We start from the raw sequence: 22,329 nt of genomic DNA, 5'->3' as shown, positions 1-22,329 counted from the left end.
GTCACTTTAGTTCAGCTCTGGTCTGATGCAACCTGCCCTCCAGCTGCTGAAATGCCACTGTGTGGGAACACCAGTTTGGTGCAGGCACAGAGCCTGGGGGGACGGAGCTGCCATGTCCCCATTTGCCCAGGGAAGGTGTCATGGAAGGGGCATGGAGAGGAGAGGCTGGTAGCTCTGCCACTAACCCACCACCAACTCTTTCCCATTTTGCTGACTTTTTGCAGTCCAAGATGAAGGCGTTTTGCTTTAACTGCCCTCACAAAGCCACTTCTTAGTTGGTGCCATTGGGAGCAACCGCCTTGCTTCTACAACTTAGACATTACTGGGATTCTCCTGTCCACCAAACTCAATGCAAATCCTGCTTATAAAGCACAAGCATGCTTTACAAAAGCTGCTGAAGCTTCACTGTGAAATGCAAAACTTGATGAAGGAAGTGAGGCTGTTTAGATATCATGGCTTCTACTAATTTATTTTTTTTTTAAGTAGGAATTTTACAGTTTTCTTTAGCAAAAACTTATTTCTGAACAAAACTTGTTTGGTGACCTCCTTGTTGATAGCCATAGGAGCTTTCTTGCCACAACTACTTAGAACTTCTTTAAAATACACCAGATATAATGAAAAATAGGAAGAGAAACTGAACTTTGGATAGCACCTTCCTCTTTAATGTGCACTCCTTAGTACCAAAAAAAAGTCAGAAACTGGTTTTCCCAGCACAAAACTGAGAAATGGGCTCTTTAGTTGTATCTGTACAGCTGACTCCTTGCCATCCCTGTCCCTTATAGACACCCTTCAGGCTCCTTCAGCAGCCTCCATCCAAGCATCCTCCTGGTGCTTCTTTCCTGAACTCTATTGCTCTCTGCGCCAGAGCGCCCAGCGCTGCCGTCCCAGCGGTGGAGCAGTTACGTGCCAGGGCTCCTTCATGGACCCAGGCACCATGATCTCTCAGGACTAAGCATTCCCTTCAGGTTTGGACCTTATCTTTATTTCTCTTCTTGTGTCCTGTTGCCCATATTGTCTGAATAAGACCCACCTTGTGGTTGTTTCCGCGCGTAGCTAAGATTGCTTGTGCGAGCAGTGCTGGCGGGGAGGTGCGAGACAGCTGAGGGCGGGCAGGGCAGGGCTGCATGAGCCCGTGTGCTGTGTCTGGATGAGCGGTGCCTCTCCGTGGGTCGCTTGCCAAGCCAGCCCATTTACTGCGTCCGCTGTGCAGCTGGACAACCCTGTGGTCCCTTGGGTGGTGGCATGGGCACTGCGGGGCCACCCTGCTCCCCGCACTGGAGGGACATGGCTTTCCCCATCTTCTCTCTCAGTCCTTCCAATGCCAGCATACGGTGGCAGTGGGAGGAGTGCTGAGTGGTGTGCTGCAGCTGGGGACTGACCCCTTGGGAGGGTTTGGCAATTATGGCTCTGCCCTGAGACAAGGGAATCTGGGTCCTGCCACCAGTCCTGCAGGATCTGGGGGGTGTAATGCTGCAGCCGCAGATGTGGCTCGCGCAGCGGGGGCCACGGCCACCGCTTGACAAAGCAGCGGAGGCTTGGCAGAGGCATCTGTGCTGCTCCTGAGGCCGGGAGGGATGTGGGGGGCGTGGGGGGTGCTCAGTGCACACTGAAGTCCGTGTTGCCAAGTCTGCTTCCTAACGCAGCCTAGCACGGCTTGCTGGCCCTGCGTCAGCTGTGTGGGGTGAGGGCAGCCCTCCTGCTCCCCTCACCAGGTCCAGGTGACCATTCCCCACCTCCCAAAGGCATCACAGGGTCAAATCTCTGGAGGGAGCAGGAGGCGCTCAGGAAGGGGCTGATGGGTGCCTCCTGGGCACGGAGAAACAAGTGCCCCAAGTCTGTCTGTCCGCGTTGCTCTGCAGCCCCCTGCTCCCTACCTGCCCTCTTGGGCAGAAGGAGTACGGGCCCATGTGCCAGACGGGCACGTATGGCGGGGCGAGGGCAGAAGGCTTTTCACATGCGAGGGCTTCCTTCAACAAAGCCGTTTCTGTCCTGCTCCCAATATTTCTGCCTGTGCGGTTGGGGACCGGGGGGGTGGACAAGCACAAAGGACCCCAGACAATAGGGCGAGCGGGAGCATTCCTCACACCCATGGCGGCCGGCGAATGAGCTTTGTCTCCAGCCGCTGCCTCCCTCCGTTTCATTTTGGGGGCAGTCGCTGCCATTCTCCCCTGCTCCTTTGTTCCCGCGCTGCCTGCCAGGGGTGAGACAGGCAGGTGAGCGGCGCGCGAAGCAGGGGGCTGGCGACGTGCTGCGGCGGGTGCATATTAATAGATTTCTCCAGCCTGTCACTGGGTGTTTGACTTGATTCATGAGACTCCTCCGTCTTGGGGACGATGGATACGGCTGGGAGGGAGAGAGTGGGGAGAGAGCTATTGTCTGCTGGGCCTGGGGCCCTGCTGATGCTGCTCTGGTGGCTGCCACCGCTGCCCCGAGCTGCAAAAGTGCTTTGCACCTTTGCCCCGACGTCCTTCCTGCCCTCTGTCCAGGGCGATGCGAGGGGGGCCTGGCTGATACCCGCACGCTATGTGTGTCCCTACAGCGTGAAGCCGCGCAGGGGAGAAGGCAGGCAGGCAGCATCCCAAACACGCAGCCTCAAAGTGCAAAAGTATTGCGCTCCCGTTGCAACGGGCTGTGTCCAAACAGGGCTGCTCGTACGAGTGAAAATGCTTCCACCCAGTGCCTTAGTGCATCAGAAATCAAACACAGAAAAGCCTTTTGTTACGCTTTTTTTTAATGGCAGGTGTAGATTTTACACTAGATTTTATGATTGGCTATGATTTTTGAACAAAATAAATATGCAGCTGGTGGCCAGATATTAGCCAGGCAGAAATCAGCCTCTGTCTTTGAAAGGCTGATTCAGGTTCAGTATTTGATAATGCTCATATGGAAAGGGTGTGTATGGTAATACCAGGGAAGGAAAACAAACAGGACGGAGAGTACTCCATCATGCTGACAAAGACCTGGATTGTACATGCTGGGGTGCACATAGGATTGTTTGCATATTCAGCTGACTCTGTCTTCCCTTTTCCCCATCCCAAGCATTGGTGGTGCCTGAGCTCCTTGGGGAGCTATTTGAGTTGGGGGGACAAATGATATGGGGGAGGGGGGGTGAAGTAGCACATGGACGAGGGATGAACGTAGAAACGGTACTGCTTTCGGGGGCTACAATGGAAAGGGGCTAGCTGGTGGGATAAAGCTCCAGGGGTAGGATTTATTGGACTGAATGTAGGAAGCTCCAGCTGAGCTTGTCTGACCATTTTCCTTTTATACTCCTAATATGCAGCTCGTCCCATCCTGAACTAGGCATTGAACAACACATCTAAATCGTGCTCCAGAGCAAAGTAAAGGTCCCAGGTTTTCTTCTTTTTCTTTTTCTCTTTCTCTTTTTCTTTTTCTTTTTCTTTTTTTTCTTTTTCTTTTTCTTTTTTTCTTTTCCTTTCTTCTTCTCAGCTTTCAAGGAATGAAGCTGAACTAAGGGGCAAAGGAGCATTTATTCCCAGTGGGTAAAGAGAGGAAGGCGGAAATTACAGATTTTCTCCGGCAATAGCACTCCCCAGGTGGCAAACCCCACATCTGAGTTTTCAGTAAACCTATCTGGACTACAAAGCAAACAAATCAAGAAACGTCAAGGTATATTTACTCTTCTGTTAACCTGCTGCTCCCACTGCCTCTCTGGCTCACGCTGGCGGCACGCAAGGGTGCACCCTGACTCTGTGCCCTGGGAAGGGGACACGGCTGTGAGCCTGGCCGGGGTGAGGTGACTGAATGAGGACCTGGCTCCCAGCTCCCTCTCTCCGGCCATCGCAGCATGGAAAGGGGGTACTGGAGGGGAGCCTGCACTGGGAACAGTGGTGCTTGGGGGCTGTGCCAGCCCTTTGTGCTGTCTGCTCTCAGTGAGGCAGAAAATTGGTTGTAAAGGGGAACCCACTCACACCTGTTTGCAGCTGAAGCTGGAGGAGCTTATGGTAGAGATGACCTGGACTCGACTGCTGTCAAATATTGGCTGCAAGTAAGATGGGTTTCCTGGCTACCATGTTTTACTTGATGATACCTCTAGAACCTCTGGGAAGAGCTTTTTCAAACAAGCTTGTCCTTAAGCTTTTTGCAGGTCTTTTTTTTTTTTCTTTTTTTTTTTTTTATTCCTTCTTCCTTCTTATAAAGAGAATTAGGCAATCACAGCATTTCGGTGAAGTTGCCTCTTTAGCCTCTTGCTTCATAGCACGTGTCCTTCCTGAAGAATCAAGGAAATGCTGACAAATTGGGTGTAGGAGACTTGCCTGCCATTTCCCCATCTAATGCTCCTTGCTGCGCTGCCCTCGGAGCACGTCCTGCCCCTAGTTGCTCTGTTAACTTGTCTCTACTTATAACACTCTGTACATAAAACACAACTGGGTGCTTTTCACTCTGATTAAAATCATGCTGTGTAAAAGAAAATACAAATTAGCTCTGGCCTTTGGGCTCCTGACAAGTTTCCAGCACCACTTTCAGCACCACAGAGATTGCGAACTCCACATCCTCCTCTGTGCGGTGACGTCCATCATGAGCTGGGCTGGCTGCCACACGTCCAGGTTCAGCTGTTAATACTCCAAGCAGCTTTTAGCACTGAAGGAGGAAGAGAGATTGGCAGCAGCTGGGTGAAATGCAGGAACCTGCTTCTTCTTGCTAGGGGACAATGATGTCGGAAGGCGTACCAGAAGGAGGATTTCCTGGGTAATTCCCCAAACCTTGATCTTTGTGCAAATACCTCCCGGTCTAATGTGTGCTGAGTGACTGGGGAGTTCAGCGCAGGGAGAGCTAATGCTTCAGTACAGGATTAACCCTTGAGGGAAAAGTACAGTAGTGTCTTATACAAACTATGGCTTACGTTTGCCAGATCTTTTATGCAACAAAGCACAGGATGCTTTCCTGCCTCCTCTAGGGATTCAAGCCTGGTACGCTATGTTACACCATTTCTGCGCTGCTGACAGAAGGGCTGAGGATGCAGCTATCACGTCACATTTTAAGCAGAAACCTTTAAGTCTCAGCGACTTCCTCCAAGGACGCTGAACCAAACACCATCCAGACTCATGAGTGAACGAGCTGCAAATGACATCGCTGGTTCAAAACGGTGCGTGGGCATGACGTGGGTGAATGTTCCCTGCACTGGGTGTTTTCTAAAGGTCTCTGAAGCATGAGGCATGACTGAATGACTTGTGTTTTCTTTAAATGATGAGTGGGTGAATCTTGAATTGTTGGGCTGCTTTTATTTTTGTTAGATGTGTGTGGGCTGACAACATGACTCAGTATTTTCTCTGCAGATGCAAAGATCATATTGCCAGTTCTGGGTATACTCCGGGCAGTTTCATGCAGGGAACTGGAACGCTTTTTTAGTCCAGAGCTTTGCTTTTTGGCAGCCTTAAGCCTCTTGATGTGAAAATAAAGACACAATTTTAAAAATGAGTGCTTTTCGAAAATGTACAAAAATACACTGAAGAAATGACCGAACACGGGGAAACCACCTCTACCCTCATGTTTTCCCAACAATTTATCTGATTATTTTCATGTTATTCTGGAAATGTCTATTAATGCCTGATTTTTCTTTCTGATTCTCCCTAGCTCGACTGCTCTTGGGCCACCTCTTTGTTTGCTGAGTATGATCTCTGGTATTTGTTTAACCAGCCGTGCCCTGCCAGGTGACAGCCACTGTCCTCTGACTGATGGGTGCAAGTTCTCCCCCTGCTCCCAAGGCACAAGTAGGCATACTTGTGTGTACATGTATGTGGTTTGGCCAGTACACAGAAGTGGCAAAAGTCCCAGAAAATTTCCCTTTCTCCCTTCTGGCAACCTCCCTGCCCTGCTCCCTTTCTTTATCCTCCCTGTATGCCATCTACAGCGTATGGCATGTGCTTTGGGAGATGCATGAGGCCAGGCATGGGCCATGGATGTTTTTATTGGGCAATTATGAGTGCTTTCTTCTCCCACCCGCTCTTCTTTGCTGCTGAGCAGAGTGCTGGTAGTCATGGCTTTGATAAGAATAGGTTGCTTGCTAAGACACTTACCTCTAATCATAGCCCAGTGTTCTAGAGCTACCGATAAACTAATTTTCCCTGCTGACACTAGCCCTCAGCCCACCATGAACCTTGCTGAAGATCTAGGAATGGCTAGACAATAATAGACTTGTGGGTGAAGGATGTTGTACAGCACAGGTTGTCTTTTGGGAGATCAGAAGACGATGTGCCTACTGACATATTCTGTAGAGCATGCAGGGTGAAATGCATTACATACACCTTGTGTTTTTGATCTCTAAGAGTAAGTTTAACCACAGAAAAATTCCCACACTCAGCCCCTAGCAGTGGCCTTGGCTAATGCAACCTGTACGTAGCACCATGACACAGACACCACTACGATCTTTACTCTGTACTGGCCTGTACAACAGTGAGACATACCTGACTGGTAGCTAATTATAAGCCATATGTGCCAGCATGTACTGTAGTGCTAGGGGACCGTATCATCCTCCTATCATTCTGATTCCTCAGTCCTAAGCTCTACTCCCTATTCCTGACATTTTCTCTAGCCTCCACTGTCCACCCATGGCTATAATTCACCCCAAACTTAAGGTTGAATGCATTTATCATCCCTCCAGCCCTCATGGGAAACTGCCTGATTTGTTTAGCACAAATGCCTTTGCAGCCCTCTCCCAGAATGACAAAAACTGGGTACCAGATCTTACCATACCCTGCAATCCTCATATTATTCAGGAATAATCCTAGACTTTCAGCCCTTTTACCCTGAAGTCTGATTCCAGCCTTAACCATGAAACTACCAGCCAACACTCCCCCAACCATAACCCGAAGCCTCTTGCCCTGCTGCGTACCAGCCCTCAGGCTTGCCCTGAGGAGCACAGAAAGAGGCATTGGTCTTTTAGACCTTGGTGTCCCGATCTCTAACCCTGACCTTAGTATTTACAAACCTGCTGCTCTTTAGATACAGGCCCGTACCTCTGAGTGCCAGGGATGATTAGAAAAGCCTGAGAATGGCTGATATGTTTCAGTGACCCCCTTCCTTTCTTTAAACAAGCCTTGTTGCTCCTGCCTGCTTACTTCTCACTGCCCTTCTACTGGCTTTTCATCACCATCCCCACCCCTTGTCCTCCTGCCTCTGGATCTCCAGAGCTACTTGCTCCTCGAGAGCTGGTTCTGCAGCCCTCCCCAGCCCTGTGGCACTGCTGCCTCGCCTGCTGTTGGCAGTCACATCTCATCCAGGGGGCAAGTGTATGAACCCTACCTTGCTCATTACAGGGCACTCTGCACCCCACATTGCACACTGGCACGTCTTGCTGGCTGGGAGCCGAGGATGGAGGGTGCTATGGCCGCAGGTCTCTTCAGGTGTTGATGCGTTGCTGTGAATAACGAGCTCGCTTCTCAAGTTTTTTTGGGATTGGGTTCTAAACTGGCTTCATTTATTTCTTTAGATTCAAGGGTGGTATTGCAATTTTTTATTTCTAAACTGCATTTAATAAGACTGTCTTAGAAAAGCTCTCCAAGTCTCTGGGAAAAAAACTTATTAAAAGTGGTTTTGTAATTCTCTTACCATGTGTGGTCTTTGGTTTTTCTGAACTTTTGTTTTCTTACATTCAAGTATAGTTTAGTATAGTTGGAAAGAGAAAAGCTGACAGAGGGCAGATGAGACTGAGAGTGAGATGGAGCTGGTTTATCCTTCTGTTTTTTACAGCAGATGGTGTAGGTATTCCCCACCTGCTTAAGGATTGCTCACAGCAGACTGAATTACTAACACACCTTGTTCTGACATAAATCACAACAGCAAAAGGATGTTGCTTGTGGGGTAGGGAAAGTGCTTATTAAATGGTGAGCTTCCCTTTGCACGCTTAAGGTCGCAACTTCTTTCTTTTCCAAAGAAACTATGTTTGTTGCAGTAATCAAGGCTGCTGAAGGGAAGAGGACCTTCCCTTCTCGGCACCAGAGTGCCAAGACCAACCTGCTTCCTCATTCTTTGCACTCTCACCACTGGGCAACTTTCTTCTATGTCAGCTGAAAACTTCCTCAGTGAATCCAGTAACACCGGACTCACCCTGAACAAAACAAGTTCTCCTCCCCACGTAACACACGCTAGGCAGCCTCACCCCCATCTCTTAAGGGAATACCCAATGGTGTGCTTTACGAAGGTGATTAAGAGTTCTGTCATTTGCAGACACCTCCTGAAACACAACATGTGTGTATTTTTATGGCCGCTTTGGATAAAGTTACCACTGCAGCTGGTAACTGCGACTTCAAGATAAAACTCACCATGTGATAGCCTAAGAAACAGCAAGCTAGAGAGCACGAAATTGTTCATTTTCAAACTCCAGCCCGGCTGCGGATACTGACGCTTCGTTGCACACAGAATAATAACTTTAACAGTTGTCTCTTAATAGTTGCTATATTACCTGTGATGGTTTCTGCAAGAGTCTGCAGGCCCTACCATTAATACGCATCTCCCTGGCTGTGCTTTTGAATCAAATTGATAAAGGAAAAAAATATTTTTTTCTGAGAAAACCTCTCAGTATGTACTATTCCCAGAAACCCTGAAATCAGCATTTTGTTACCTTGCCGGTGGTTTTTACCCCTACTAAGCTTACCATCAACTTTTTAGAGGACTGATGCGCCCGTGGCCACATTTTGAGTTTCTGAAATACTGGGATGTACTGGAAAACAAAAGAGTACTGAAACACCCACTGACAACATCCTGCAAGTCAGAACTGCAAGCACTTTCTAAATAGGTCAGGGTTTGGTCTGAGAATCTGGTATTTCTTGAAGATGTCCTTTACATTTCTTGTATTTCTCTATTTCCTTCCCCGTTCAATCACATAGCCTGCGTGCTGGATTTGTTTTATGTCTCTTTGCTGTCCAATTTGCTGCCAAATCATCACCTCATGTTGCTGTCTTATATAAATGTTAACATCAGCTAGCTTCACAATAACAGCCTGGAAAGGAAACATTTACTTCTGAGCTTCCCCCTGCCAAACAAACGTACAGTGTATATATATATTTTTTTTTTTGTGTGCGCCTACTGGTGCTTCAGGGCATAGGATGTAAAATTATAATGCTGCAAGCACGGTTATCCTATAACAGTTATGCTCACCAGAACATGCACTTCAAGATATTTATTGTTTCACTGTTAGATTGGTACATTCAGTGCAGAGGACGTGACTCCCCATTCCTTATGCAACATAATCTCTACAGGTTCTTGAGACTCTCCCTGGAAGCAGGAAGAAAAAAAAAAAGCCTTCATTTTAAACTCTACTTTTTTGTCCTTGATGACATATAATCCATGCATCAGTGTTACTTTTGTGTCCTGTAGCTCTCTACAGCTACCTGAAAGGTCCCCGTAGTGAGGTGGGGGTCGGTCTCTTCTCCCAAGTTACTTGTGACAGGACAAGGGGAAATGGCCTCAAGTCGTGTCAGGGGAGGTTTAGACTGGATATTAGGAAAAAATTCTTTACGGAAAGAGAGGTCAGGCACTGGAACAGGCTGCCCAGAGAGGTGGCGGAGTCACCATCCCTGGGGGTGTTCAAAAACCGCGTAGATGTGGCACTTCAGGACGTGGTTTAGGACGCGTAGGGGTGTTGGGTTGATGGTTGGCCTTGCTGATCCTAAAGGTCTTTTCCAACCTTAATGATTCTATGAAAGAAAGGGTGATGGACGTGGAATGGAGCAAACACACGCCGAGAGCTTGACAAGAAATAAACCCATTGCACACCCCAGCCCAACCGCATGAACACGCCGGCCTGCCCAGACTTCGTTAAGATCAGACGTGCCTCTGCCCTCGGACCCCTCCAGGAAAAGGCCCCGCAGCATTTCCACCGCAGCCGCATTCAGTCGGTGCGCTGGCGAGCTGGGAGGCACCTTCTTCGAAACAGCGCAGCGCACGGACGCTATTGCGGTGGCTCCCTGCGATCCTTGGCCGGGCTCACATCGAGCCCACGCGAGACGAACCGAGTGAAAACCAAAGCAGACCGCGGGCCGCCCCGCGGCAGGGACGGAGGGAGCAGGGACGGAGGGAGGCCGGGACACCGGGCACCTCCCTCCCACGCGCGCCGCCGCCGCCACCCGTGACCACGCGGCCCCGCGACCCGGGCGCGGGGGCCGCCAATGCGCCTGCGCGGCCGGCGGCGGCCCCCGACAACAAAGTCCTGTCTTCGGGCGCTTTCGGCGCTGCTCGGCTGATTCCGTCGCCGCCGCCGCCGCCGCCGTTACATAAGGGGGAGCCGGCGCGCGCGGTGGGCCCGCCCCCTCCCTGCCCGTGTCCTCGCGGCACCCCGCCCCTCCCCCTCCCCGCGTGACACCACCCGGAGGAGGGGGGCGGGGGGAGGGGCAGGGCCAGCGCGTGCCTCCCCGCGCCCCGCCTCCCGGGGCACGTGCGCGCTCCCCCCCCTCACCCGGCTACGCGCACGCTCAGTTTCAGCCGTTGACCCGGGAGGGGCGGGCCCTCCGCGGGGCGCAGGCGCGGGGGGGGGCGGGCACCTTGCGGGGAGGGCGGGCATCTTGCGGGGAGGGCGGACGGGAGGGGGCGGTTCCCCCTTCCTCCTCCTCCTCCCCCCCCGCCTCCGCGGGGGCCGGGTGACGCACGTGCGCGCGCCCCCGCGCGCTGTTGTCCGCTCGCTCCCGCGCCGGCTGCCCCTGCCTGCCTGCCTGCCTGCCGGCGGCGGGGCGCGCGCGGCGTGCGGGGCTGGCACGCGCGCTGTTGTTATTGGTGCCGCCGGCCGCGGCGGAGGGAGGGAGGGGGAGGGGGAGCGGGCGGGCGCCTCAGTCAGTGAGTTCTTTAAAGATGGCCGGAGCGGCGGCGGCGGCCGCGACCCCTGTGTACTGTGTGTGCCGGGAGCCCTACGACGTGAGCCGCTTCATGATCGAGTGCGACATCTGCAAGGACTGGTTCCACGGCAGGTAGGCGCCGGCACCCGCGCGTGGGGGGGGGGAACCGCCGGGCTGGCTGGCCGGGCACAGGCAGTGGCAGTCGTCCGTGTGTCCGTCCCGTTCCTCCCCCCCCCCCCCCCCCGACCGGTAACGGCCGGGGGGACAATGGCTGCGCTTCGGCAGCATGGGACGGAACGGGCTCCGGTCCCCTCCGGCTCCCCACCGCGGCGGTGGCAGCAGCCGGTGCCGGCGGGGGCTGCCGTCCGTGGGCACATGGGTCCCCGCCTGCGAGGGGGCGGCCGGCCCGGGCGAGGCCGGTTATGAAAGAGCAACAGATGCGGGGCTCCGGGGCCGGCGTCTCCCTGAAGTTGAGCCGGCTTTGGGGAGGCGTCGTGCCCCCTCTCGCCCTGCTCCCCCGATGCGTGGGGGGGTGGTCTCTCCCGGGACGGGGCGCTCTCTTGGCGGAGGGGGCACCGCACCGGGTGCGGAGCTCACCCTCGGCAGGGCCCGGGCTCCCACCTCGCCGTGCGGTTTGTTTGGGGCGGGCGGCGGGCGGAGGGGGTTCGCTCCGCTCCTCTCTCGCCGCTTTGACGTTTCCAGCCCGGTCCCGAGCGGCCGCCGCCGACTCGCGTGTGTTTTGCGAACCGAGCGTGTGAATAATAAAGGCCCGGCGGCTGCGAGGAGGAGGAGGAGGCGGCGGCGGTGGGGATTCACGGGCAGTTAAACAAAGGAGCAAGTTGGGGGCCCGCGGCTCGGCCGGGCCGGGGCTGCGGGGCGCGGAGTTGCCGCCCCCATTATGTGGGGAGCCCCGGCGGCGGCGTGCGGGCCGGGAGCTGGCGGCGGTGTAGGAAGTGCCTGGTGATTGACAGCAGGACATTTAAATACCCCCCGTGTAACAAAAACAGGCTCCCGGCGAGACGGCCGCCTCGCCCTCTGCCGGTGCGGGCTGGCAGAGCCGGGCCGGGCTGAGCTGAGCTGAACCGAGCCGAGCCGCCGCCAGGGCCCCGGGTCCGGCGGCCCCCGGGTTGCCCGGACAGCCCTGACCGCAGCGAGGCTTTGCACCTCGCCGGCCCTGCCGTCCCCCGAACAAAGCGGGGACGGCTTCCCCTCGGGGAGAGGTGTCTGTCTGTCTGCTGGGCTTGCCTCTCATCCCTCGCCCTCAGCGCTTGCAGCAGAGAAACGGTGGTTGTGTAGGGTTTTTTTGTTGCTGTTGTTTTTCTTTTTTTTTCTTTATTTCTTCCCCCAACCGTAAAAGAAAAATGCTGGCTGAAAGTAGGTTGCGTATCTAGGTGTTACTTAACAGCAATTGTTACACATGGGTGTTTTCTTGCCACGTTTTAGGATGAAAGGAACGCTTTCAGTACTTCAGATGTTGACTTGTACATACGTTGATTTGTTCTTTCTATATGGGTTTCCCTTGACTCAAACCACAGTATAATAGAAACTATGAAAAGGGCTTTGTAAACTGTAAAAACTGGCGAAGCAGAGTTGTTGTACCTTTAAAAACAACCCCTCGTTAATATTTTTAACTAGGCTTTTGGTATTCTTGCGAGTACTGTTGTTTGAAGCTAGATGCACAGCAGCTTTTTTGCATTACGGTAGCTTAATACAAGCTCGTCAAAACTTGGTCCTGCTTGTAGTAAAGGTGCAGGCATCATCTGTAGGTCTCTGTATGGTTGCAGGTTCTCTCTCGCAAGTATTTTTCTTCATTTGTGTGTTGTGCTCTCAGTCTGTCCTGGCAATTGCTCAGCTTACGTACAGGCTTAACTTAAACACCAGTCTTGTGCACTGATTTTACTAGGGTACAAGTGAAGTAATTTCTGAAATTGCTACAAGGAGGAAAGTGTTGACTGATACAAAGGTGGGACAGACCACTCTGTAGCTTTCTTAGATCTTGATCTGCATGAAGATCCACAGTGGTTCTTGTGCTTGAGCTCTGTTATGCAATTGGTAGAAAAACTGCTAGCACTGAACTGACTGCTTTGGTAGTTTGAAACCCCAAGTGTGGAAAGTCAGCAAGCCAGCAGGAGCTGCAACAGCCGCGTTGCTCTGGGATTTAGTTGCATGTTCACCCAGTCTCCTGACTAAGGGACAGGACTGTGGGAGACGGTTGTCCTCTCCCAGCCCGTGGTCTGCTCTGGGAGTGCCTTTCACCTTGGTCTAAGACTATTTGAAGGCTGTTATATAGCTTGTGAAAGAAAATATGCGCGCTCAAATTTTACAATTGTTGGTGAGCTTCTTGCTTTCTTGCCTTTTTTTTGGTTTTTGTTTTTACTTTTTTTCTCCTCCTCAGCCTGTGGAATGGGATGGATGTGACTTCATATTAAGAAACATATAAACCCCATGCTGTTTAAGGCTGTGGTGGGTGCGCTAGCATGATATGTAGCACGTATTATTGGATTACGGACTCTTTGCTGCCTTCCTATGTATAGTCAAGAGAGTGCCTTAGCAATACGCTGGAGGCAGTAGAAAGTCTGGTCTGACAGACCACCCGTCCCTTTAAATTTAATGTGATATTTTTTCTGGGTGTTCTTTGCACTGTTTTCAAATGACTGTATGTTGGCTTACTATCAGTGTATTGATATTGTCAAATATGCGTTTTATTGCGTGTGGCAAAGATTTGTGTAAAAACAAATAATTTGGTGTGCTGTACAAGGTTGCGAACCTACATTCTGGTTTTAGTTACTCTACAAATGGGTTTGACATCCGGCCACAGTCTTGTGAAATTACCTCTTGCTGAACAAAAGAGCATAACGTGTGTGTCTGGGTGATGTTCTTGAATGGCTCGCAGGAGTGGCGAGACTACAGAGACTGAGAAGTGACAAACTGTCAGACCTTTCAGATGGGGAAAATCCATTTATGTTCTAGACAATTTCTGTTATTTTCCTGGTCTTTTTGTCTTCTTTAAATGAAGACATCGCATTAAGCTGCTTCCCCCTTTCTGGCTTGTCTAGAATATACTGCGGCTAGAATGCAGCAGAAAAACTCCTTTATGTTGCTCTAAGTGTTCAACTTTTTCTTGAATCTCTTCGGTAGCTCTTGACACTTATTTAAGTTCTTGGCTTCATCTTCAAATGATATGTATCACAGCGTGATACTTCTCGTTCTGTCTGTCTCCCTTTGTTTTTTGATGCTCTACCTCAGTTGCTAGGTTAACTACAGACTGTCATCTTTTCTTGCTTGTGTTTTTTACTGTGATATATGTTACCTTACGCACAGAGTATCTTTTTTTAGCTGATCTTGCAATCAGCTCTGCTCTTGGAATATGTGTGTAGGGTTTGCAGAAATCTTATTGTCAGCTTTGAAAGTTTTGTCCTTTTTTCTGTTGACACCTGTATTAGACTCGATTTATGTGCGTTGTATAGATGTCACTTACTCTGGACAGGTGGGACAGAACAAACTTAAGTTTAAGCATATAATTCAGTTTTTGTCTGCACAATGTAATGTGTTCTGTGATGTTTCAGGAGTAAATGATTGTAGAGTTAGCCTTTTAAGGCTGTTTGCTTTGTAAAGCTGAGCTGGTACTGTACTGGGTGTAAAGGAGCATGGAGAAGTCCATCTGGCAAACTAAGAATTAAAAATGCAGGTGCCCCTTGAAGTTTAGTTTTCTGTGTAGCACTGTACCAAAGGATGTTTGGTTTGTCAGCAAACATACAGTGACCTTCTAGCATGTCTCAATGACAAATAGGGTAAGAAGTTATCAAATGTGTGAATGTCAATTACAGTAATGGTCTCTGCCTTTTAAAGTGCCTGTAACCTTTTTAATATTTCTTTTTGTGAAAAAAAAATTTTTTTAAACAAAGGAAATGTTTTATTCGTCAAAACCAGAGCAGTGGGGAATAGGAAGGGAAAGCATCCTTTTTTTGTTCAAAATGAGTAATTCTTCTTAAAAATTTGTAATGGTGTCATCTTTGGTGTCTCCCCCTCAAGGAGAAGAAAGAAAATGTCCCATCCAGCTTTGCTCAGCTTGCATCTTTGGTGTTTTCTGTAAATGAAACTTAAATTCAGAAGCCATAAATCCTTTTTCTTTTATAAATTTTCAGTGTTTACAGAAATCAACATTTCATTTGAGCAGGTTAGAGGGCAATAAAAGAGATAGAGCACTGATCTGTATGTAGTGTACATATGTACATCTGTTGCAAAGCAAAATCAAATTGATTAAATTTATTAAATTAAACTAGATTAAATTGTTTTTAAATTGATAGCTCTTGCTCTCAGGATTAATTCTGTATTCTGTACAGCCTTCTTGAAAGAAATAACTTTTTTCGTTTCCTAGAGCAGTTCATTGATGGTATATAGAACTTTGCCGTTCAGTGTGTGATGTTTTTTACAGCTTTGTCATTATTAAAAAACATTTAATAACATCATTTGAAAAGTGATTCATGTACCTTTTGAGGATGATAGTTTAATTGCAGATGCCTTGAGACTTTTTTCTGAAATGGAAAAAAATTTCAATGCCAAAATCACATCTGAGTTAAGTTCATGTAGAACATAGTTTTTCTGATGTGGTATAGATTTGAGCATGTCTTCATTTGGTCTCTGATGAAACATAACATTTCTCAACCATTCCTTAATCTGATCTCAATTTCAAAACCAAGGTTCTCTCTTGCAGCTGGTAGGTTATGTGGTACAGGTCCCTCTTAACTGAGTTTGTGCTCTGAAGGCAGCTTTTCTTGAGTAAAGAAAGAAATGTACATGCTATAGTGACTACTTTTCCTGAATTGGTTCTTTGTTTTGGAGGTTTATACATAAGGTTCTGCACGATGAGCTTTGCCAGCTCTGTGCTGCTGAAAGAGGCTGTCCCACTCCGGCTGCATGCTGCTATAATTTCTCTTTTGCTGGTTCAGTGCTTGTCTGATTGTTTGGTAAGTCAACTCTGCTCAGAAAACTGACAAACCCCATTCTTTTTTAGCTTTTTGTTGGGTTACTGAGCTGAACAAACTCATCAAGGGCTAGGATGAGTCCCAGACTGTTGCAAAACACTGGTGAGGACTGTGTTGCTGGAGGAGATGATGGTGGGAAAAGGCAGGGGAGTTGCCAGTTTTCCTCCCTCACTGCCCACCTTCGGATCCATGGGTCTCCCAGTTTTGTGGAACCTTGGTTTTGCATCTGAGTCACCATATGTGATTCTGCATTGAATCTGGTGGCCTTGGCCCAGACCCATCTGCTCATCTAGAGGGGTTCATTGCAAGCAGGGCATTTCCAGTGCAGCTGCAGCATTGCAACCCCAGACCATAATCTGTCTGCAGAGACAGGCGAAGCTCATGTGTCTGTCTTAAAGGTACTTAGAGGACAAGGTGTGGTGATGCCCATGTCAAGGAACATGGAGACTGCAAAGAGAGGCTGTTACAGATGCCTTTTGGTGCAGACCTATTTACAGAAAATTAGGGCCTTGTAATTACAAGCATTCAGGGGCCTGAACTGGATCAACAAATGATCGTCTGGTCACTAGAGCTTTGTTCTGGCACCAGAGGCTCTTGAGCTGACTTTCTGGCTTCTGTAATGTATAAATTCTTCCTGTGGCAACTGGATGTATGTTAGTGTGTTAGACTTCCAGGGAATGGTAATGTGTTTGTTAACTCTGCTTTGCTTTAGCCTTGTTTCCTCAGAGGTGAGATGGAAGCCTCAGCTTAAGTCTAATGAGCTGTGTCCTCTGCCAAAGAATTAAGTGGCTCCAAGTGACTTCAGCTCTTCTAACAATACAAAAGCTGAAACAGTTTTGGTTAAACTGAGAAGAAACTAATAATAATAAGGATGTCAGACTAGCACTTGTGTAATTGAATGTCTGTTTCCAATCCTTTTACATTCCTCATTTGAGCAAGCCATTTTTTCTCTCTTGGTTCCCATCTGTGAAGTGGGAAGACTTATTAATATATATTAAAGTAGGAGTATTTTACCATAATAAGCACTGTAGAGTGGTAAGTATTCAAATTTCTTTGATTTTTTTGAAACTATGTAATAACATGTAGAATTATATGTACAAGTTTTTTTCTTTACAGCTTTCTTGAAAAACTGGCTTGATTTGAAGCATGTATACTTTGAAAGTTAACACTACTTTCCTTTAGATCTGTAATTTGGTAAATTTTTTCATTTGATGTTCTGGAATAAAACATAGTAGATGTTTTAGAATATGCATTCTGATGTAATAACTAGGAGAAAAAAAGTGTTGTCCAATAAGGATCTGTAAGAGAACTGAAGGGTACATAATGCAGCTCTTTAATTAGAATTGTAATAAGATGCTGGTGAGCTTCTAAACAACTGTTAAATGCTGATAGTTCTAATTTCTAAAGTACAAGTTAAATATTGCTTATTCAATGTTACTTAAAAGATACAAAGGTTCAGAATTAATTATTTAAATACTCCCTTTATTTTTTTGTAATGTTACTGTTGATCTATATCAATATTTTTGGTATCATTGGTTTCTTTCTTCAGCCCTCCTTGACCATGCGAATGAAGGCGCTGTAAGTCTTTATGTGTAATTTAACTGGCTAAGAGTGAATTTTTTATTAGCTAGTTAATTTATTATGATTTTATGGTCGAAAATGTCATTTGATGTTTACGTAGCACTTCAGTATCTTGCTATCCTGTTGTTCTATTTAATACATACTTGATTTGACTGAAGAATTAAAATGTTTTCAGAAGGCTCTGTTTTGTGACTTATATACCTCAAACTACAGAGGTAAGAGAAGTCTGGGTAGGGGGCTGCTGCTTGCTACACTTAATTTCTCTCTGTATCTGCCAGGTACTGCCATGCAGAGTGTGAAATATATTACTTTTTTTTTTTTTAAAAACTTATCTTGATCTGTTTATAATGCGGTGTTCTCTTACAGCAACACAATGACAATAAAATGGATTAAGCCTTACAGCGGAGTATCACTCTGTTAACTGCCAGTCGGCAAAATCACATTAATTTTGTTTTCATTCTTTGTTTGTTGTTTCTAAGTTTTTTAAGGACAGTTTTCATATTCATTAGCAGATTTCTTATGCTCAGTTCAATTTTCCATGCACTTTATCATCTCTTGAAAGATCAAGTGATACAATGTCTCCATTCTGTTTACGTGACTGTTTGCACAAGTTGAAGATGAACTCATGTTCCTCAAGTAAATATTTGTACTTTCCGTACATAATTTTAAAATAAAATACCATCATCTCAAAACAACTGAGTAATCAGTAATGCCTTTTATAGGTACAGTGTGCATGTTTAAAAACAAAAAACTGCTCAAGTTCTACATTTGTCTCATTGCTGAAGGATGAATATTCAATTAACAACGTTGCTATTGCTTTATTAGCAATGTAGGAGAGATTTTACTGAAAAACACAGCTTTTAAAATAGCTAAGCTATTTTTCATTTGTCAGTTCTTCCTAATGTGTTGTAAGATTAGCTCATGAATACACAGAAGTAACAATCTATGGAGTATGAATAGTCTTGAGATGTCTGCTATACGGTGGTAATGTGGATTTATGTGGCTAGTTATATCTCTTCAGGTCAATTCTGCTTTTGAATGGAATTAATATTTAATACTGTATTCTCCATTACTTCAGCATTAACTAGAGTAGACTTTAAAGCTGGTCTTTCTTTTTGAAAATACTGAGTTCATTGTTGCTCAGGCAGGCATAAATGCTGATGTTTGCCACAAAAGCAAGAAGGCTTTTCTTAAAAACCCTCCCACATCATTCTGTCTTAAAAGCCAACTGGAGTGAGGATGACTGTTCTAAATTTTTAATATATTGTGGTATGAAGTCTATTTATTTTCATTTGAAACTGTCAGCTGACATTGCAGCTAGCCTGGGAAATTCATTTCATAAATTTAACTGTGTTTGTTCTATTTACATTAATGCTTTATTCACTTAAAGGCTCTTAAAGCACTCTTCATGAAAATGAGTGCAAGGAAAGGTGACTTTCTGAGAAATGAAGTCGTTGATGTTGAGGATACAGGATTGATCTGATCTGTCATTCTCACCAGTTATCAGGCAGCGTTTTCTGAACAGGCTGACATTTTCCTTTTGCAATATTGATGTTTGAGGAACAGTAAACAAAGGCCAAAATGGGTAAATGAAGAGAAACCAAAGGAACTGCTGTCTTGCTACCTAATAGTACTTGTAAAATTTCTGATTGGCCTGCCCAAGGTACAGATTTTTAATGTTGTTTCAATAACAAAAATACTTGGACCTTTTCAATAAAGGAGTACCTCATGTTGCTGACTTGCAAAACTCAGTGTCAAGAACAAGTGGAAATGAAATGAGGCCCTGCAACTTAATGTATGGCTTTCAGGGGTACTGATGGGCAGATCTGTGGGCTGCAAAGTGCTGTATAGAGCAGCCTAGGAACAGTACCAAAAGCAAGATCGTCGTGCTAATGTGACATTGTGCCCAGGCAAATATTGCCAGTTTGCCTCTCAGGGAAGCGTTTTCCCGTTTTATTTTGTGATGGTGTGTTGGGTTGACAAGCCACAGCCTCAAGCCCAAATGCGCTGTCCTAGGCATTTCTCTGTGCTCCATTGCTTATGTAAGACAGGACCAAAAGCATGTTGACAAAAATGATGTACACTGGTAGTCTGTTAAATCTCACATTAAGTTCTGACTACAGTATTTGCCTGGAGAATACATCCATGTGATGCAAAGGTGAGCAGCAACTTGCTGCCTCTCATGCAAATTGCTAGGACCTCTAGGGGCATCACTTTGGATCTCTTAATGCTGCAGTAAAATGTGCTGCTCTGATGTAATGAATATAGGAGAAGTAGTTTAGACTACTGGTGTTATTCTTGCTAAGGACAAACAGGGCAGCTATAGTATTAAGTGAATGGACTAGCATCCTTGCTGGAAAGTGTCTTTTTTTTTTTAACTGAGTGAAAGCATATGCCTTGGCTTTAGCTTATACTTCCAGCATATGCTTGAAGCATCATGACATTCCAGTAAGAAGGATTTCGGTATGAACGAGAGTTAGGAGTATCATGGAGTAGATCAGAATTTTCTGAAGCAAAGATATGACTCTTAAGTGCTTCTGCAAATGTTACCTCCTGGCTTTTATATTTTACCAATAAGGGCAAATTCTAATTTTGTTTTGTTTTTTGGAATTGGTGTCTTGGCTAGCATTACCAAATCAGAATGTACTGTGCATTCTATTTCCTGGTCCTTATTTGAGTGTGGAAATAACTTAATTGGCTATTGAAAAAACCACAAACCTTCCACTTTACAGAAGAATAAAGCTTTTTACTCCTATTTAGTTCTGGTACTGGTCACTGAATAGATCTATTACTGTAAGAGAGATCAAAACCTTGTATATTGGTGAAAGAAAGGTACCAATGTTGGTGCCAGCGCTTGACCTGTTTCTGTGAAGTCCTGTTACCTGCTTCTTACAAAGATGTCTCAGATACAAGTGGTCTTTTCCCAAAAGTGGTTTCCTTACATTGAGGAATAGATCTGAGATCTCTACAATCCTGTTTACTGCGTGCTAGTGCTCTTGTGCCTTTTTTCTCCCCCCCACCACATTAACGGGGAGATGTGCATTGTCATTCGTTGCCTGAATCTCTGCCTTTCATAGGGTAGCACTGCATTTAATTATTTTTTTCTCTGATGCTACACACAGTCTTAAACAGTGATGTTATGTGTGGAGGAGGACAAGGGAATGAGGCAAAATCATGAAAAAGTAGTAAAACATGGGAAAAGAAAGCTTTAGCTTTTAAGTATGGTTGCATGATCAGTGAAGTGATTTTGAGCAAATGTTTTGTTTGTCTGGACTAAACTTACATGAAACATGCACTGGTACATTTACATCATGTAATTCAGAGTGAATTAAATGCATTCCTTACTGCTCTTGGCACGTGTGTGCTGAAAATGGAAGTGGCATCCCTGCAGTATGTGATGGCAGTTCCCAATGCAAATTGGGAAATTTCCCAGGAAAATTCCCAGGGGGTTGCTTGTGGACTGTACAGCAGCTTGAAGCAGGAAAGCCTCTATGTGCAGTTACCTGCACCATCCCAGGGCACCACTAGTAAAATATAATATGCTTTTTATTACACATAAGCTAATGTTTTGAATAGTCTATTTTTCTGTTGTGTTTTTTGTACAGCTAATTGGGAATTTGGAGGCAAAAGTAGCAGGTAAATGTGTTTTATCATACTGGTTTGTTGGTTAACACAGCATAGTAAAATTCTGTTTCTCACAATGTGGACCTGAGGAAGATGGACAAGTCTCTTTCCAGTGTGAATGTACGCATTGCTCTGAACCTCTGAGAAATTAATCAGCTTTCAATGAAGTTTGCATGCCATGATACTTTGGAACAAGGTTTTTGTTAGGAAATGTTCTTTATCACTTCACGTGCTTGTCAGTGTCATGTATACCCTCATGTGTTGGAAAGAAAAACTGTAAAACTCTGAATGATCATTATTGGAAACTTACTGGCTATATGCTAAGAGGCTGGGAGTAAAGCAGATACTTCCTTTTCAAAACTCTATACTGGACACAGAGTAACTGAATGAGACTTCTGGTTTTCAGGTGCCTGAAAAATCAGAACTGAGATTAGGAGATTTTTCTGTTCTCATGGGGTATCTACAAAGGGAGTAAGCAGCATAGTGAAGACGACATTCTTCTAGGTGAAAAACTGGATGGAGAGAGGACAGGAACGTGAAGGCTGTGCAGAAGAAAACAGAAAACAGAACAGAGAATACTTGGAGAACATTCACTTGTACTGCAAGAGCCTGGAGTTTTAAATTTGCACATTAATTTGTAAGTGAAAAAAGCCGTTGTGCTAAAATGCCCACTGCAATGGCCAGTCACTCTCTGAAGTGTGTAAGATCCATGTTCTAATGTAGGCTTGCTGATGGTGCTGTAAATACATGGTTGAGTTTTTTATTTGATGGAAACTACTTTATGGTGTGCAGAAAATAAGAAGTGATGATTAGCATTAATGTAAATTTAAAATGTGGCTTTCTGTATCTTTGAATGGAATCTAACCTGAATCAGCTGCATCAAGTCCAATCTTAGTTCTTGCATTTTCTGAAGATAAACACACAGTTTGAGGTTGTCTTATGTAACTCTATGGTTTAAATTGCTAGAAGTAAAAACTATCTTTTAAAAAGAAAGCTGACTCCAGATGTATTTAAATTGATGTCATACCGATTGTATTGTAAAGCGGGGGAATTATTGCTCTTCAAATATCTTGATTATATTTTCTTAGTATTTTTAGTTTTACTTTGTTTCATAGCCAGTGCTATGTAATACAAACTGAGAAATCAACTTTTCTTCTGTAATTGACTTGTAAGAAAATGGCTTAACACATTGCATCCAGTGAATTGTTGAACTCATTAAAGGCTCTTTAGAGATCATTGACCTCTAAGTCTTTATCTAGGAAACGCTCGTGGTAAAGGTTTTTCATGTAAAGTATTTACTACTATTTGCTAATTATTAAAGAAAAACCTTTTTGGCGCTTTCAGATTATGTT

General features: G+C 46.2%; 1 protein-coding gene across 2 annotated transcripts in view; it reads left to right on the top strand.

Moving 5' to 3' along the window:
• Positions 1–10,772: 10,772 nt before the first annotated feature.
• Positions 10,773–22,329, top strand: part of KDM7A (lysine demethylase 7A) — a 68,614-nt gene continuing 57,057 nt past the window's right edge. For both annotated transcript variants that reach the window (XM_064456898.1, XM_064456887.1), the window contains exon 1: positions 10,773–10,919. In XM_064456898.1, the coding sequence (XP_064312968.1) occupies positions 10,804–10,919 (116 nt within the window). In that variant the 5' untranslated portion in view covers positions 10,773–10,803. The remainder of the gene's footprint in view (positions 10,920–22,329) is intronic.

Source organism: Phalacrocorax carbo, chromosome 1, assembly GCF_963921805.1.
Source record: "Phalacrocorax carbo chromosome 1, bPhaCar2.1, whole genome shotgun sequence".
NCBI classification, from domain to species: domain Eukaryota; kingdom Metazoa; phylum Chordata; class Aves; order Suliformes; family Phalacrocoracidae; genus Phalacrocorax; species Phalacrocorax carbo.
The sequence above is the reverse complement of the archived record's forward strand: the minus strand, read 5'-3'. Positions and strand labels throughout refer to the sequence as shown.